At 37.6% G+C, this 18,090-nt stretch overlaps 1 protein-coding gene across 4 annotated transcripts in view; it reads right to left on the reverse strand.

The window, feature by feature from the left end:
* The window catches only part of PTPRE (protein tyrosine phosphatase receptor type E), a 173,794-nt gene that overhangs the window by 20,743 nt on the left and 134,961 nt on the right, over positions 1 to 18,090 (reverse strand). For 3 of the 4 annotated variants that reach the window (XM_060768625.2, XM_060768628.2, XM_060768629.2), the window contains 6 exons: positions 13,025 to 13,115; positions 11,594 to 11,670; positions 11,137 to 11,173; positions 6,131 to 6,228; positions 5,035 to 5,154; positions 2,875 to 3,038 (listed from right to left, as the gene is read on the reverse strand). In XM_060768625.2, coding sequence (XP_060624608.2) covers positions 2,875 to 3,038; positions 5,035 to 5,154; positions 6,131 to 6,228; positions 11,137 to 11,173; positions 11,594 to 11,670; positions 13,025 to 13,115 — 587 coding nt within the window. The remainder of the gene's footprint in view (positions 1 to 2,874; positions 3,039 to 5,034; positions 5,155 to 6,130; positions 6,229 to 11,136; positions 11,174 to 11,593; positions 11,671 to 13,024; positions 13,116 to 18,090) is intronic. The other variant, XM_060768627.2, reaches the window with a different exon arrangement.

The raw sequence follows: 18,090 nt of genomic DNA on the forward strand, positions 1-18,090 counted from the left end.
TGTTTTAATGGGGTTACATCCAGTTGGGTTATGGGTTTTTCAGACTGTATGGCCATGTCCCAGTAGTATTTTCTCCTGACGTTTCACCTGCACTGACCTCTGAGGACGCTTGCCACAGATGCAGGTGAAACATCAGGAGAGAATGCTACTCAAACATGGTCATAAAGCCCAAAAACTCACAATCACCTGGTGATTTTGGCCATGAAAGCCTTAACACATATATCCAGTTGTATTTTCAGTACTGATAGAAGGGGGGGGGAGGGGTAGCAGAGGATTGATCTGATTATCATTTTCTGAAATCATCCCCCTCCAATCTACTCCAAAGGGTTGGAGTATTGATTACAACAGTGAATAAGCTGATATCAGGTGCTATACAAGAAAGAGGAAATTTAAGAAAAATCACTTTCCCTATCAATCTGCTGGCTGAAGTCTTGATTGAACAAAAGAGCCTCAATTAGCAGTGGGTACAACTGTGCTTCAACTTTAACACTGCAGATGTTTTATGAATACATAAACATATTTATATTAAGGAAATAGTTTTATATGGTGAGCTATATTTGAAATGACTGAACTATATTTGAAGGGAAATTTGGAAGCTGCAATATTAGAATTTGCCTGAAGAAAGAAGAAGAAAAAAAACCCGGGCTATTTAGTAATGATTAAGATGATTACTGTAGCATAAGCCACAACTAATGGCATCCTATTACAACACAGAAGGGGACAAATTAATCCCCACTAATCACAGAAAATAAACTATCCAAACCTCTTGGTGGAGCTCTTTGAGAACCCTCTTTTTCTTGATACGTTTTGCATTGACATAAATTCAATTTCTGTAGCTATCCTTTTCTGAACTGAGTTTCTCACCCCACACATCCTAACATACTGGAATTGAGTATGGAAAAGTGCTCCATCACATTGTTTTAGATTGTGGTAGAGTCCAAGTGTCCTTGGCTAAATACTGAAGAGCCTTTTTAATAACTTTAGATGACTATCTGTCAGAGCAAACCAAGATTCATTCAGTCCAACATGTTATTTCCCATAGAATCCAATCAGATGCTTCCAAGAAGCCATATGGAGGGCCTGAAGTCAACTGTACTTCTCGGTAGCTGATACTTAGAGACAAATCACCTTCAAGTCTAGATCTTCCTTTAATCACAGTAGCTATCACTGTGATTTATTTTCTGTGTTTAATTGTGATTTTATATTGTTTGATGAGCTTTTTATATTGTTTCTTGTAATTTTTTTATTGTCATTGTATGTTGTTATTAGCATTGCTGTACTGTATTGTAGGGCTTGGCTGCATATAACCCACCCCGGGTCCCCTTGGGGAGATGGTGGCAGGGTATAAATAAAGTATTATTATTATTATTATTATTATTATTATTATTATTATTATTATTTCCAGTAGCAACCAGTGGTACCTATACAGTCTTCCTTTAAAGACATCTAAAATACATCTAATACCCTGACTACATTATGTGGCAGTGAAATTTGCAACTCATACTTGGTATTTTGTCCCCTATGCTAATCTTAAAAACAAGACATTAAATTTACATCAATTTGTTCAATATTTACTGAATTCCAAAGATTCCTGGATCCATGCAGACGTAGTGGAAGATTTTTTTTACTGATATCTACTTCTGCCAGCAGTAACTTATGGCTCTTGGGAGTGTGCTCTTCTGGATCTTCAGCGTGCTTAGTGGCAGCTTACGAAGTGTGGCTTCGTAAGCTGCCACTACTAGAATTGGAGATGAATGTGAGCACAAAACTCACCCATAACATGTCTCATCTTCTATCAATCTTCACAGTCTTCTCTTGCCCTTGCTAAAAATATTCAGCTCACTAAACTGTTCAGTATAGGCCTCAACACATTAACACCATGTTTACCTTCTTGACATTTTTGATGACATTTTTATTCATAGTCTTCTTCAACAGGGGAACCTGAACTGAACACACTACATGAGTAACACTGCTATTTCTCTTGATCTGGGCATTGCCATTCTGTTGATGCAGTTGCATTGACTTTTTTGCCACTCCACTACATCATAAGCATTGGATGTCAAATGTCACCCATCCGGTATTTATATATCTGATTTGTCCTGCCCAAATATAGAATCTTATTTTAATGATTTCAGTTTTTTCAACTAAGATCAGCTTGAATCCCAATTTTGCATTCTAAGATATTAGCAACTGCTGCCTCAGCTTCCCCAAACTGTCAGTTTGTAAACATTTTGAGTCAGAGACAGATGAGCCTAGTATGGCTTTTCCTAATAAATGTCTGCTAAATCTTTATAACCGCAGCATTATGTTCCAAATTATTACAGTTTCATTAGAAGTTTAATTCACCTTTCCTGGTATCAATATCAAGTGTTAGTGCAAAAAGACTCTCTTTTCTCCACTTTTGGTAGACAGGGACAACACTCTCCAGTTTGAAGCAACCTGTCATTTCTCCAATAGTTTGAAAAGTTCTAGATATAGGCTAAGAGATGACACCTACATGTTTAGTGCCCTTCAATGCACTGGAAACTTAAATTAGTAAACATCGATGTAGTGTGGAAAAATGTAGGATGGATTCTTGGTCTCGAGAGGCCTGTCTGTTCTATATATAAACTGGGGGATGAAGATGTGTGTTCTTCAATTAAATCTTAGCTTATGCCAAACATCGATATATTTTTTGATAAAACTGTTCCAGAAAGAGAAATATGGGCACTGGTGTGATGAGCCACCTCTCTTTGCTAGGTTTCAGGTTCTCATAAATCAGAGACTGAAAATACCTCTGACATATACCTTTTCTTCCCAATTCCTATTAAAGCAGCTTCCAAAATATTTATGAGTGTGTCTTTGTCCTGCTCCTGTACATTTATGTACACTTACCTGCAGTGAACCACAATTGGCCCAGCATGTGTAGGATTCAATGACTTCACTTTCTTTAGGAATTTGAGCATTCCAATAGGTGTGAAAGGCACTCCAAAATCAGGCCAGCTGGTGAAATGAAGCTGAGTTACAAGTCTTGGAGCTTTGCAACCTTCAGATACCTGCTGGAGACCCAGAAACAAAGTATGAATATTTATTTATTTATTTGCTTCATTTTTATACCGCATTTTTCAGCCCTTGACAGGCGACTCAATGCGGTTGACTATTTGTATTGTGAAATAAAATCAGATGATGATTATGATAATGATTATATTTATTTATACCCCGCTTTATCTCCCCCGAAGGGGAATCAAAGCAGCTTAACATAAAAGTTCAATTGCTGATGTGAATGATCCCACCTTCTTTACAATATACATTAGCAACAGAAACTTATTTGGGGATTTGAAAGAAGCCCATTGAAGTTTAAGTTCTTTGAAATTAACTTAATTGCCACAAAATATGAATCTGCAAGTTAACACATTCTCTTTTACAAGATGGAGAAATGAAAGTGCAGAAGTACTTACTACAGAAGATGTATACAATTTCAAAATGCTCACTATAGTCCTAAAGAAAGTACACCTGGTACTAACAATGTATTTCTTTAGGACCAGCTTTGTCTATAGAGCCATTTTCAATTATTGTATTCTGAACAGGCTGCATAGTTCAATTTCTATTTTATTATATAGTTTACCACTATATGCTTTATTATTATACTTCTTTAAAAAATTCTGTTTTAGATATCCTATTGTGTTTTTGGGAAAAGGTGTATTTCATGAAGTCTCAAAATAAAATCTCAAATCGTAGGACCTTATCACACACATTTATACACCATCCTTGATGCACCTTGCCTACTGGTACCTATTACATGACACATGGTTCGTTTCATCAGTCACTCATATGCAAAGAATCTGCCATGATAACTTTTTGTGGAATGAGAAACAATATCATTCTTCTTTAGTTCTCTGCATGTGTCAAAAGCAGTGTTTGTGTGTGAATAAAGCCATAAATGATTTTGGCTTTCCCATTGTTTTCATTTTTATTTATTTTATTTTTTTCAAAATGGAACTAAGCAGCTCTGTGGGAACAAAAATATGTTTTTCATTTCTCCGTTGGGAAGGAGGCAATATACTTGTATGGCTGCAAAAGATTGGACAAAAAAGAAAAAGGAAGACAGTGACATAGGGGAACACTGAATTGATTTAGAGGAGCCATCCCTCACCTGTGTCAAGGGTAAGTCAAACACACATTATTTTATTCGAAATGGAAAGGAGACACACATGTGAGATAGGGTGAGTAGTAGGTATCCAGTCCTCATTTAGCGTTCTTAAATTACAGGTTGCCCACTTTAAAATGTTTTTTTCTGAAGTGTGTGTGATAAGGCCCTTAGCCTTCATCTATCCATACTTCTTATATAATATTTTTAAAAGAATTCAAGTAGTAACATTTCAACTGGATCCCACAAGTACCATTAAGATTCAACTCAAAGAGCCAAAATTGGTATTAAAAAGTACTGAATTGTGTAGCTCTCCAGATGATGGACTTTGTATCTCAGCAGCCCCAGATAACGCATGGAGGGAGCTACAGTTCAAAATCACTTGGAAAGGTGTATTTTTACATTCCAGTTGTAAAAGCCTTTGGAAGGGATTTGCTCCCAGAAAAAAATTCTAGAGAAGAGGGAAGTAGTGAAATCCAAGCCACTTCATGACAACATGTTGATTAAAACTTTTGTTTGGAATTCCAAATGACATCTCAGTTGAGTCCTGAACAATTATATTATTAAAATCAAAGTAAGCGATCAATGAGAAAGCTTTAAAGGAAGGATCCTTTAACAGAAAACATTAAATTTCCAATGTTATTTATTTTTAAAACCATGCTTATTAGTTTGACAGCATTCATAGTATAGTGATTTGAGTGGTGGGCTATGACTCAAATTTCTACTCTGACCCGAAGACCCATTGTGTAACCATGAGCAAGTCATACTCTATCAGCCTCAGAAAAAGGCAAAGTCAAACCTTCTTCAAACAAATTTTGTCTAGAAACCCCATGACAGATTTGCCTTAGAGTCACCATAAGTTGAAAATGTCTTGAAGACACACTCCAAAGAAAGATATTAACACTTACTGACTGAATACAGAACTTCCGAATGGTGTAATCCACAAGCACTATACAGTCTTCCACTGAAACTCGGATGTTCCCGTAAGTCCAGCATCCTTGATCAGGCCAGTATTGGTAACATTTGTCCTATGTAAACAGTATCAACCAAACATATCAGGTCAGACTCTGTTGTGAGTTTTCATGATGGGTTACAATATTATAAAATTATTTTGGAACTACCAAGGATGAGCTTTCCACTAAATACCAAATCATACTGAGACTTAATCTGATCATAATTATATACAACTCTAATTATATTGTATTGTCGAAGGCTTTCATGGCTGGAATCACTGGGTTGTTGTACGTTTTTTCGGGATATATGGCCATGTTCTAGAGGCATTCTCTCCTGATGTTTCACCTGCATCTATGCCAAGCATTCTCTGAGGAGAACATGGCCATATAGTCCGAAAAAAAACCTACAACCCTCTAATTATATTCACAATATGAGCAATAGTATGCCTGTGATACCTAAATTCATTTTGTATTTTAATCAGCTACATTGTATGAACCAATAAAACACACAAGAAAGGAAGACTGGGCCTGAACATGCAGGTGAATACCCTAGATTACATGCAGGTGATTGTCTTATGTATGTATATAGTGCAATCTGGCAATTCAAAAATGGCATTGATTTAAGGAGAGAGATATAAGGAAATTATTTGATGTTTGCCATAACTATTAGTCATTATATATACACACACACACACACATTACTAACAGATTCAGAAAAAAAGAATACCTTTGCCAACAATGTAGAAAACATTGGTTTAAAACAAATACATCATTGCTAAAAATAGATAAAAAGCTGAGCTTTCACAAGACAATTGTCCTCAAGCTAAAAACATGACTCAAAACTCTGGCCTAGAAATTTACTGGACTAGTCACTAGGGAGTTTTTATGAACTGAGAAGATTTAGTTTTCCTTCTACATTGCAGCAATTCTGTGAGAAACCAAAATCTTATTAAAGAACTTGACCAGGAAGTGGTTGTATTAGTAACAGTCTCGTGGGTTATGGGAGAGATGCAAGCAAGATGAAAGAATAACTTCATGAAAAGTACATCACCTCTTTTCTTTCTTTTATATTTGTTAACATGACAATTGTGGCAGTCTTCTGTTCCCATATCATTCTCCAGAAATCATTTGCAGTGTCTTGCTTAGGACCTACACACAGGATACAAATACTGGATCAAACTATACAGAAACCAAACAATAAACATTAAAACACCAGCAATATGTAGATATCAAACAAAAGCCAGAAATACTGAAATGGTTTTCATCTAGTATATAAACAATACATATGCACCATGAAAGGTTATTTGTGAAGGGTGTTACAAAGATGCAAACCAGAAAAAAGAGATTGTGTTTCCCTATGTGAATATTTTACATCAGAATGATCTGAGTCAGTGGTTCTCAATGTTTGGTCTTTCAGATATTGTGGGTCAGCTCTCAGAAGTCCCAGTCAGGATGGCCAACAGTCGCACATTTTGAGAAATGAATTCCCAAATATCTTGATAACTAAAGTTTGAAAACCACTGATCTAAGTTACTGAGCCCCCCTTTACATTGCCATATAAAATCCAGATTATCTTCTTTGAACAGGATTATATGGCAGTGTAGACTCATATGATCCAGTTCAAATCAGATAATCTAGATTATCTGCTTTAATAATCTGGATTATATGGCAGTGCAGATCCAGTCTAGGAAGCAGAAAAAGAGAACTTTCATCTAAGGCCCCTTCTTGACTGCACGACAGTTCCAAGAAAAATGCAGGTAACAAAATCAACCTCTGTACATGGCATTCATTGACCTTGTGAAAGAATTTGACACAGTGAATTGCAGTGCTCTCTGGACCATCCTCCAAAAAATCGGGTGCCCTAACAAATTTGTGAACATCCTGTGGCTCCTTCATGACAGTCTTGCACTGCAATGGCTCCCATAGTGACCCATTTAAGGTGGAGTCAGGTGTCAAACAGGAATGTGTTATTGCCCCATCCTTATTTTCCATCTTCATCACTATGATACTTCATCTTATTTATGGGAAGCTTCCCACTGGAGTAGAAATCATCTATCGGACAGATGGCAAGCTAACCTCAATAGACTGAAAGCCAAAACTAAGGTCACAACAACATCTGTTAAAGAACTCCAATATGATGATGACAATGTAGTCTGTGTGCATTCAGAAGAAGACCTACAAGCCACTTTCACAGAAGCATACGAGAAGCTCAGCCTCTCATTGAACATTGAGAAAAAGTGCTCTTCCAGTAGTCACCAGTCAATCCCTCTGCAATGCCAAAACTATAGCTTAATGGTGTCACATTAGAAAATGTTGACCATTTCCGCTACCTAGGCAGCCACCTCTCCACAAAGGTCAACATTGACACTGAAATAACAACACCGCCTGAGCTCTATGAGTGCAGCATTTTTCTGAATGAAGCACAGAGTGTTTGAGGACTGGAACATCCGTAGAGATAACAAGATGCTTGTTTATAAAGCTATTGTTCCCCTAACCTTGCTATATGCCTGAAAAACGTGGACTATCTCCAGACATCACACTCAACTCCTGGAACAATTCCATTTGTATTGCCTCCGAAAAATCCTACAAATCTCTTGGGAAGACAAGCAGACTAATGTCAGCGTGCTGGAAGAAACAAAGACCACCAGTATTGAAGCGATGCTCCTACACCACCAACTCCGCTGGACTGGTCATGTTGTCCGAATGCCCGATCTACATCTCCCAGTGCTCTAACTGGAGGTCAGCTGTGACCAGCAGTGCTGCCAAAACACTACACTTGGAGTGCCATCATCCTCAGGTTACAAAGGATCGTCTAAGACAGTAATCCAGATTATCAAATCAAGTAATCTAGATGATCTGATTTGCATTGGATCATATGTGTCTACATTGCCATATAATCCAGTTCAAAGCTGGTAATCTGAATTTTATATGGCAGTGCAGAAGGGGCCTTAGTAACCTCCTGGGTTACATGCTATGAATTGTTGAAGGCTTTCATGGCCGGAATCACTGGGTTGTTGTAGGTTTTTTAGTCTATATGGCCATGTTCCAGAAGCATTATCTCGTGACGTTTTGCCTGCTTCTATGGCAAGCATCCTCAGAGGTTGTGCGGTGTATTGGAAACTAGGAAAATTGGGTTTATATATCAGTGGAAAGTCCAGGGAGAGAGAAAGAACTTCTGTCTGTTTGAGGTAGGTGTGAATGTTTACATGCTAAGTGTTCACCATACATTTTCATACATTTTCAAAAACAATTATATCAAAAATATAGATAGCAGAGATTAGCTCACAGAAGGGATGATATCATGACCATAATACCCTATTATTATCCTAAGGTTCCAATTTTTAACATTGCCTGAGGTGCTTCTAAGCAAATCAGGCTCTACCTGAGTAATTTGAAGCAGATCACCCATGACTTCTTACTGCCAAGACTTTCACAATAGGAATATTCCATCTGCCCACACCTACCAATTAGGCTGCTGAACCACAAAAAAATTGGGTGGAAGAGAAATTGATTTTTGCCTAAAAGGATGGTGAGCTAATTTCTTGCTCTGAAAAACATGCCTGGGCTGCAATGCACTCCTGATGTTTCCTAATCTTTCATTCTATGTGTATTTCTGGACTTCTTTCTGACTCAGTACTGGGTTAATAAAACATTTTTATCTTGATTAATTTTTTTAAAAAACCTCAGAGCAGAATATTATAAATAGTATATAATATTATACAATAGAACCAGTACTTAAAAACAAAACAAGACAGGGTGCATCTTCACTGTAGAATTAATGCAATTTGACACAACTGTAGCTGCTATGGCTCAATGCTTTCGAAACTTGGGAGTTGTAGCTTGGTGAGGCACCAGTACTCCTTGGCAGAGGTGAAAGACTTTGTCAAACTATAATTCCCCTGAATCCATAGCGTTGAGCCAAACTGCATTTATAGTACAATGTTGATGCAGTTGAAGATAACAAATAAATTGGTAACTGAAAATAATAAAAAGACTCAGGAAACCCAACTTTTTAGTTGATACCTACAAACATTCAAAGTTCATCAGGCACCTAATCTCTATATGGAGAGCTCAGTTTACATGGTAACCTCTGTATAACAATCAAACAAGTCATGATATATTTGACTTGGCTTGTCAGAGGATCTTAAGGAAAGTAGATAGCAAGCTTGAACTCCACCCTCCTATTTAACAAGGTACCGACTCAACTGAAGCATGAACAAATGCAATAAAAAGAAGAATGGAAACACCTTAACAGAAGAGATACTTCCTAACATAAGGTATTGGCAAGTTGGTGGTTCACCAGCCCCTATTATGCTGGTCCTGCTAGTATGGACTAGTAGACAGCACAAGATAGTAGACAGCTTACAGACAAGAGGAGTGCTGTTTCAGCAAATATGCCACCAGACAAGAATTATGCTTAGTAGAGTGCATGTGTCAAATTCAAGGTAAGTGGGCCGCATCCAGCTCACCATGTCATTTTATATGACCCTCCAGGTCTTGGACTATAGCTCCTGTATTACTCATCATTAGACATCATGACTAAAGCTGATGGGAGTTGAGATACAGTAACAACCGGAGGGCTGCAGTTTGTTCTGATAATCTGGACAATGGATCTAGATACAAGGCTTGTGGACATGATGTCCGACCTCAAAATGCCCTTTAACCTTTTCCCAACTTCTGAGTCACAAGTCTTGTTGGGTTGTAATTTCCATTATCCCCAGTCTGTATGGCGTATAATCTAAAGTGATGGGAATCGTCATTCAATAACATCTAGGGATCTAAATCAAGTAATAACTAAAGAGCACTGACCACTATGTTAAAAAAAATCATATAGTTGGTCCTCTGTATCCACAGCTTCTCCAGCCATGGATTCAATGGCCCTTTGAAGGGTAAGGCTGATGAGGCCCTCAATGAAAATGAGTTTGCTACCCCCATACTAGAGGAACTAAACTTCTTGAGGCAGAAGTTTAGTTCCTCTAGTATCAGTTTAGATAATCAGTTTAGATTACCTCTGCTTTGTACAGTATACATGAGGCATATGTTCCAAGACCCATTATGACTACTGTGGATACTAGCTTCAGCCAGGTTGCTAAATGGGGCTGGCTTTTGGGAGCACACATAACTCCCATGTAACAAAATCCTGTTGAGGATGCATTTTGTCTAATCCTGGACTTTTTATCATGTCGGAAGTGAACTGAGAATATATTGCAAGTCGCTTCTGGCGTGAGATAATTGACCGTCTGCAAGGACATTGCCCAGGGGATGCCTGGATGTGTTACCATCCTGTGGGAGGCTTCTCTAATGTCCCTGCATGGGAAGCTGGGGCTCACCCCTTCTTGCGGATTCGAACCGCCAACCTTCAGGTCAGCAATTCAGCCGGCAGAAGGGTTTAACTCATTGCCCCACCACGGCTCCTGTTTAAACCTGGACTTAAAAGATATCATAGAAGGACCTGGAGGCCCACAACAATTCTGGGCAGAATATATTTGGTGGTTTAGGGAAGTGTAATCCATGTACTGTTTTGAGTTCACTGGGGATGCCTTTTAAAATCCCCTACCCTTCTGAAACCTTCTTCTGACGTGCTATGTAGTGTTAAAGGGCCAAAGATTACCACTGGTTGCTAGTCCTTCCCCAATTGAGCCCCCCCCCCCAGGGCTGCTATGAGTCCCCCCCCCCAAGGGTGAGAAAGGCAGTATATGAATACTGTAAATAAATAAAATAAATAAATAAAATTGCAATTTAATAGGAATAGTATGATGCAATGCCAAAATAAAGAGAAGAAATCCAATGAAGTAAAAAAAAATACAACATCTCTTACAAAGTTACTTTTCAAGGAGATAAAAATCAGTTCTGGTAACTAGTACATTATAATGGATAAGGAGACATTAAAAAGAATTGTATATCAGAAAATCTCTAAAAACAAGACTCTCTCTTTTAAAAGATTAATTAGACTCATTCTCAGGGGAAACAAAAGTGCAGATTCATAAACTGCATTTCATGTGCAGATATCCAGAAGAAAACTTTTAAAAGGAGTTAGTGTTAAAACTTGGAAATTACCTTGAGCTGCTATAAATTTATTCTTCTCCTTGTACCCCTGGAGGGAGAAAGTAGATTTATAGAGTTTCTTTTTAAATTAGGCATACATAAAGAGATTCATTTTCTTGCTCTCAGGCCAAGATTCTATATACTTATAATATAGCATAAATGTACACCAGAATATCGAGGCTGGATTCCACAATTATTCAGTGGATACAGTGGCCTTGAGTTTCTCCAGTGCATTAGGGACAATCAGCATCCCACCCACCAGGTTAAATGTGAGTCAAAGGGAGGACTGTGTGTGCATTTGGAGAAAGACTGGCTGCACTTGAGACTGTTGTTATGCAATCTCTAATGAAGTGCAATGGCTTTTACAGTGATCTTTATACTAGCCTAATACTCAACAGAATGTAGCATTGGACAATGTGCTGCTTACTTTAAAAAAATATATACATTGAAAGAGAAAAAAATTACTTACATCTATGTATGACGCATTAATGTAGTCTGAACACGGAGCTCCATCTGTCTGTGTTAATACTACTCTGGAATGATCATCTGTAATGTAAAAAACATATCCAATTAAAACGATTGCACAAAACACTATTGACAACTTGGATAATTTCCCTCTCAAAAGAGCAAAACCCTAAAACATTTCCCATCTATTGCAAGTGAACACCCCCAATTAAACAAATAGATTTTAAACATCCAGCCTACCTTAAACATGTAGGAAAAATGTGGCTTAATGAATTCAATTGTAACATAACTCTTTGTAACAAAATTTGAACCATCTTATGTTCCTGGTTTGAAAGTATTATGACTGTGCAATATTTACTTTGAAAATAGTTGTTATACTCCAGAAACATCAGTTTGTAGCTGCCACAAACTATGTTGAATTGGTTTTGACTCTATGAGATATTCATTGAAAAACTATAGTAAAATGTGCTGCAGGAAGTCCCGCGAAAACAAAAAAATTGCAGTTTAATAAATGTTTTCCATGTTTTTATGATAGAACCAATTAGGATGTGACATTTATAACCCTGGAACAAAAACTGTGTTGCATAGTGAAATAGGCTTTAATAGACAAGTGTACTTCGTCAGATGCATAAAAAATAATTGACAGTTCATGATAAAAAGACCAAAGTGTTCTTGTTTAGAGGCTCTGATGACTTTAGAGGAATGTGCTTAGCTTGTTTTTGATGAGGTTACATTCCCTTAAAGCAGCAGGTTTGTGGTTTCAAAATGTTTCTGAATCCAACTCTACCTTTTAAAGCACAGATGGCCAGGTATAGATTTTAGACACAGTCATTGTTGACTGTATTGTATACTATCTCCTAATTATTTGATTTGGTCTAGAATGCTAGAGCTAACAGCATTCTAGACCAAAACCATATTATGATAATTTGGTACAGTGTCATTGAGTAGAATTTAGCCACTGGCCTTGGACTCTGATATCTCAAGATCTGGTATCTTTCAAATATGCTGAAGCAGAGAACTATCTGTTTCAAGAGAACAATCAGTAATAGAGAGAAAAGAGCTTTTAAGATGTATTACCTAAATCAGAAACACAAGAAACCTTGTTGCTGCAACAAGCCAAAGGCCTGTCTTGTCCAGTATCTTTTTTCTCATTGGCCTTCTAGATACCATTGGTAAGCACAAAAACACTTCACAATAGTAACAACAATCGCTCACATTCTTTGCCCCTCTGTTCATAATTACAATTGTGAATATCTTTTATATTCTGTCCATAAAAGTTTTTTGCCATACAAAATGTATTTTCCCTTAAAGTGCCAAAAATCTGTTATTTTGCTGTAACAAATTGGTAGGGTTATCCATCGAATCATGCTGTTCAAATATTTTCTATTACAAATACATTATGTTTATAATAGATTCTTATATAGATACTACTTACAAGGTAATATGTTGGGATATCTGTTTTTCTCTCTGTTTTCCTCTTTGTTGGCCATCTCAAGCGTTCCTTGCATATATCCAGGAGGTAATGACTACAGAGAAAAAGTTGTGTTAATTTAAAACATGCAGTCATAATGATTAGGTAAATAGCTTATGCTTTAAGTAAATTACTCATGCCCTATAAATTTTTATATTATCTGAATGTATTTAAATTTCATGTATTCAACTCAACATTAATGGAAAACATTAGATTAGGAATAAATTTCATCTTGGAAGCAAGATACATTTTTGTTATTTACTAAACTGCTGTTATCTCCAGTTATCACTGCAAACTCTTAGATTCAATATAACTATTAGGCCTGGGTAACAACGGAAAAATTTGTTTCTAAAATCGATTCGTTTTTTGGGGGTTTTTGCGTTTCGATATTTAAAATAATTACAAAATTTTCCTTTTAAAAAGTTCGATATTTACGAAATTTCGTAAATGGTAAAAAAAAACGAATCGATTTCCGAAACAATAATGAATCGATTCGTTAATGGTGGACGCGACTGCGAAATACGCTAAAAAAACTCCAAAAACTTCTGAAGCTTCCCTCTCCCTCTGTTGTTGACTGTTGGTGTGATATTATAATTTTTTTTTCACTAATTAAACCATAAAACTGGCCCAGACATGCGGAAATAATAACGAAACGACCTCAGAACAATAACGAAACGAATACAATAACGAAATACGAAGCATTTGCAAAACGTCTTTAAAAATTCGTTTTTTTAAAAAATTGCTCCAGAATGGTTCGTTATCGCTTCGTAATCAACAAAATTAACGAATTATTAACGAATTACGAATTAACGAAACGAAACCGCCCAGCCCTAATAACTATGTATATATAACAGTCTTTAAAAAACTGAAATTGAAATCTGTTTGTAAAGTATCCAGATTACCAGTCCTAAGAGTGGGAATCCATAATAAGAAGGTAGAGTAGTTATGCAAAGTAGCGGAACAAGAGAAGATAGGCAATAATGTTTCTCTATGACATGACTGAATTTGTCAATAAACTCTTTTACAATCCAGGAATACAATGGCAGAAAATTATACTGATTATGAACTACAGGCAGCCCCCAAGTTATAAACAAGATAGGTTATGTAGGTTTGTTCTTAAGTTTAATTTGTGTGTAAATCAGAACAGATTCATTTTTCAAGTGTAATTCCAGTTTTCTCTACACACACACACACACACACACTTTGATTAGCATAGGGAAGCATTGCTTGTTTTGCTGTCTGTGCCCCTATTCAGAAGACTTCCCCTCACTTTCTGTCCCTGTGATAACTGGATTTTGACAATTTGGCTTGTGAAAACAAGGATTGGTGAGAAAGCTTCAGTGGAGACACCTTTCCCCCATGATAATAACTCTTTCAGGAGTGAATTTTCCTTCCAATGAGTAGATTTATCTCTCTTCCTGTTGTCTCACCCTCTTCTTAACTATGATTTGGTTGTAAGTCAGATATTTGTAACTCAGGGACTGCCTGTATATGTCCCAAGTTCAATTAAGAATTCCAAATAGATAAGATCCATTGAGTCCATGACAACTGTATGTCAATACTTGTGCAGGACCCAATAACTCTACAGAGCTATTACTTGTTGGGACTAACAACTGATTTTACGCTTTAGTATGTAACACTGGGTTAAGTTCAATGTGACATTTGAGACAGTGGTGAAAGACAAAGAGTTAAGCTACACACACATTCCATAGTCACAAATCAAGCTACCTATGGCCTGATACCAACTGTATAGTTTGCTCATAAAAGGAAGAGGGTTATATTGAGAACTGTAAAAACCAGCAGTTTTCAGACACATACTGCACTGTGAGAAAATTCCCCTCTAAACCACAATTCAAACCAGACCCATGGGCTCTGAAAGAGTTTCTCAGTTGATAAGGAAGTCACCTTGTCTGGTTACTTCTTGTTGCCACAACATGCATAAATTTATGTTTGTGGTTTCAATGGCAGTGCTTGTGTTGCCTCCAAAAGCTTGCTTTTTTCCTGCCTCTCATCAGAGGAAAATAATTGGAGCAAAATCTTGTAATAATCAACATCAACACAGCTTATTTTTATAAACTCACTTTTCATTATTTATTTTAAAACTATTTTTATTATAAAATATAAAAACATACTATCTTTGCAGCTAAGCTTTTTTAAAATTCTTGACCACAGAATTTTGTCTTTTCATCAGAAGAACTGTGCAATACCAACAAACCGAACTTCTTGTTTTTCATAGGGAACTAGGACAAAGTGAGACATGGGAGGCTTAAGTTTGTTCCTATTTCCGAATTTCTCTAGAAAAGTTGTTTGAAGAAAACTAATACCATTGTATATTTTCACTCAGCCAGTGTTGTAAAGTGGTTTTGGACTAATACTCAGCCATGGAAACTCACTGGGCAACCATGGTGAAATCTCTCTCTCTCTCTGCTTCAGAGAAAGGCAAATACAAACCCTCTCTAAAAAAATCTTGCCAACAAAAAACACCTTGAAAGGGTTGCCTTAGAATCACCATAGGTCAGAAACAACCTATTACAACTGTGATTGTTTTATATATTTATCTGATGTTTTTAATTGGTTGTGTTTTATATGTAATTTTTGGGCTTATCCTTGTAAGCCGCCTCAAGACCCTTCGGGGAGATAGTTGGCGGGGTATAAAAATAAAGTTGTTATTATTATTATTATTATTATTATTATTATTTAACATCTTGAAAGCATACAAGGGGAGTGGTAAAACACATTATTATCATGGGGATAGTCCAGGATTTGATCTTCTGTATAACAAGACAGGGTAAAGGTAAAGGTTTTTCCCTGACATTCAGTCATGTCTGACTCTGGAGGTTGGTGCTCATCTCCATTTCTAAACTGAAGAGCCGGCATTGTCCGTAGACACCTCCAAGGTCATGTGGCTGCCATGACTGAATGGAGCACCGTTAACCTTAACTGCTAGGTTGGCAGAAGCTGGGGCTAACAGCAGGAGCTCATGCCGCTCCCCGGATTTGAACCTGCAACCTTTCGGTAAGCAAGTCCAGCAGCTCAGTGGTTTGACCCACTGTGCCATCAGGGGCTCCGTAACAAGGCAGGGCAGGGCAAGTAAATTATCAATTCTAAAACAACTGGCAACCATAACATTTCAGTTGTCATATGTATCACAAGGATTTAAAAGCAAGAATCCCACAAAATCAGTTTTAACATTCAGCTTAAATAGTTTGATCTTGACTAATGCATGCAATGTAAACACCACTTCAGCACTTGCAGCTGCAGCACTGAAAAGAAATTGAAGGAAACCCTCTGATAACTTTACAGTTCACCACCAAGACTGGAGAGTTGCATCATGGAAGAGCAAATAGAGTGTTCCTCTCCTCCTCCTTCTCCGTATCATTTCTTCCCCTTTCTTCTTTTGAATTGCCTCATGAAGGTGAGGAAATGGTAACCTTTGTGACCCAATGCAGTCTTCAACTCATTTAACTTGTTTGTAATTTCCTTCTTCCGTTCCCCAAAGGCATCAGATTCTGCCCGATCGTGGAAACTAAAAATGGCAAGCCCAGTTAATACTCAGGTGGGAAACTGTCAACAAATACCACATGCTGTGGGCTAAAGTTCAGAAGAATAAACTGACAAAGCTTTGAAGATTCCTTGCTTATGAAAACCCTGTGAAAATTATGGTTTGCTAAATTTGACAAGTGACTTAAAAGCACACACAATAGCCACATTGTTTGGGAGATCCTGAGCCTTCAGCCTGAGACTTATGATGACCTAAGGTGAATCTATCATGGGTTTTTCTTGGCAAGTGTTATTCAGAGGGGAGTTGCCTTCATCTGAGGCCAAGACAGTGTGACTTGCTCAAAACCACTCAAGGGGATTTCCTTGGCTGAAGCAGAAACTCTGGCTCTAGGCCCTTGTCCCTGTCATAGTTGCTCACATATTTAAACACCATAAATAGCAAGAGGCAGCATAAGCAATAGCACACTGCAAAGTTGCTTTAAGTGTGAAATTTCTGCAGTAATTCTAACACATTCGTTGTTAACTGCCATCAAAATGACTTTGATTTATAGCAACCTTATGAATGACAGACCTCAAAGTCACCTTGTCATCAACTGCTCTGTTCAGGTCTTTCAGGCAATGGCTTCATTGATCGCGTCTATCCATCTGTAATGCTTTCTTTCTTACCAAGCTTTATAGGTTTTTTTCCCCTAGTGAGTCATGTTTTCTCATGATATGGGCAAAATATGACAGCTCTGTCATCTGCGCTTCTGAGGAAAGTTCAGGCTTGCTCTAGGATCCATGTATTTTGTGTTTTTTTGGAAGTTGAAAGTATCTGCAGAGCTCTCCTTCAGCACCAATCTCAAATGTGTTGATTTTCTTCCTATCAGCATTCTTCACTGTCCAATGTTCATAACCACACACAAAATTTGGTAATACAATAAATAGAATGGACTAGCCTTACAATGGTATTTGATAATATATTATACTTTAGGATCTTATCTAGCACAGACCCATTATCCTGGGGCTGATCAGGCATGCTATAAATTATATCAGCATTGGGATGTCCTCATAGCCAGCTGCTATAGAGGAAGGAAGAAGTTCTGACCGTTTGGTGGATCTGAACCCAGTTTGATGTTGCCAGACAACCACTCTTACCATCCTCTCCCATTCTCCTTGTTGCTGTGGTCTCTGGGTATGACATGGGTCCCGTCATCCAGCTGTTACCTGCAGTGAGGTCGGCTGGGGTGATGGAGCAATGAGGGAGAAGGAAAAGAAGAACTGCCTCCCCCTCAATTGACCCCAGCTGATGCCACTGCAGGTGACAGCAAGTCAGCAGGACCAAATATGTACCCAGAGGCCATTGCAACATGGATAAAGGGAGAAGATGATAAGTGTCATCCCATGTCTCTGGGCCACCCGGATCAGGGAGACACTGTATGTCATCCTAAACCATTACAGCCAGTTCTGTCTTGGAACCAGCCCAAAGTTGGGAGATAATCTTAATTCTGAGCCAACAAATACATTGAGCTTTTTTTTTTCTTTGAGAG

The sequence above is a fragment of the Anolis sagrei genome, chromosome 3, assembly GCF_037176765.1.
Source record: "Anolis sagrei isolate rAnoSag1 chromosome 3, rAnoSag1.mat, whole genome shotgun sequence".
In the NCBI taxonomy this organism is placed as follows: domain Eukaryota; kingdom Metazoa; phylum Chordata; class Lepidosauria; order Squamata; family Dactyloidae; genus Anolis; species Anolis sagrei.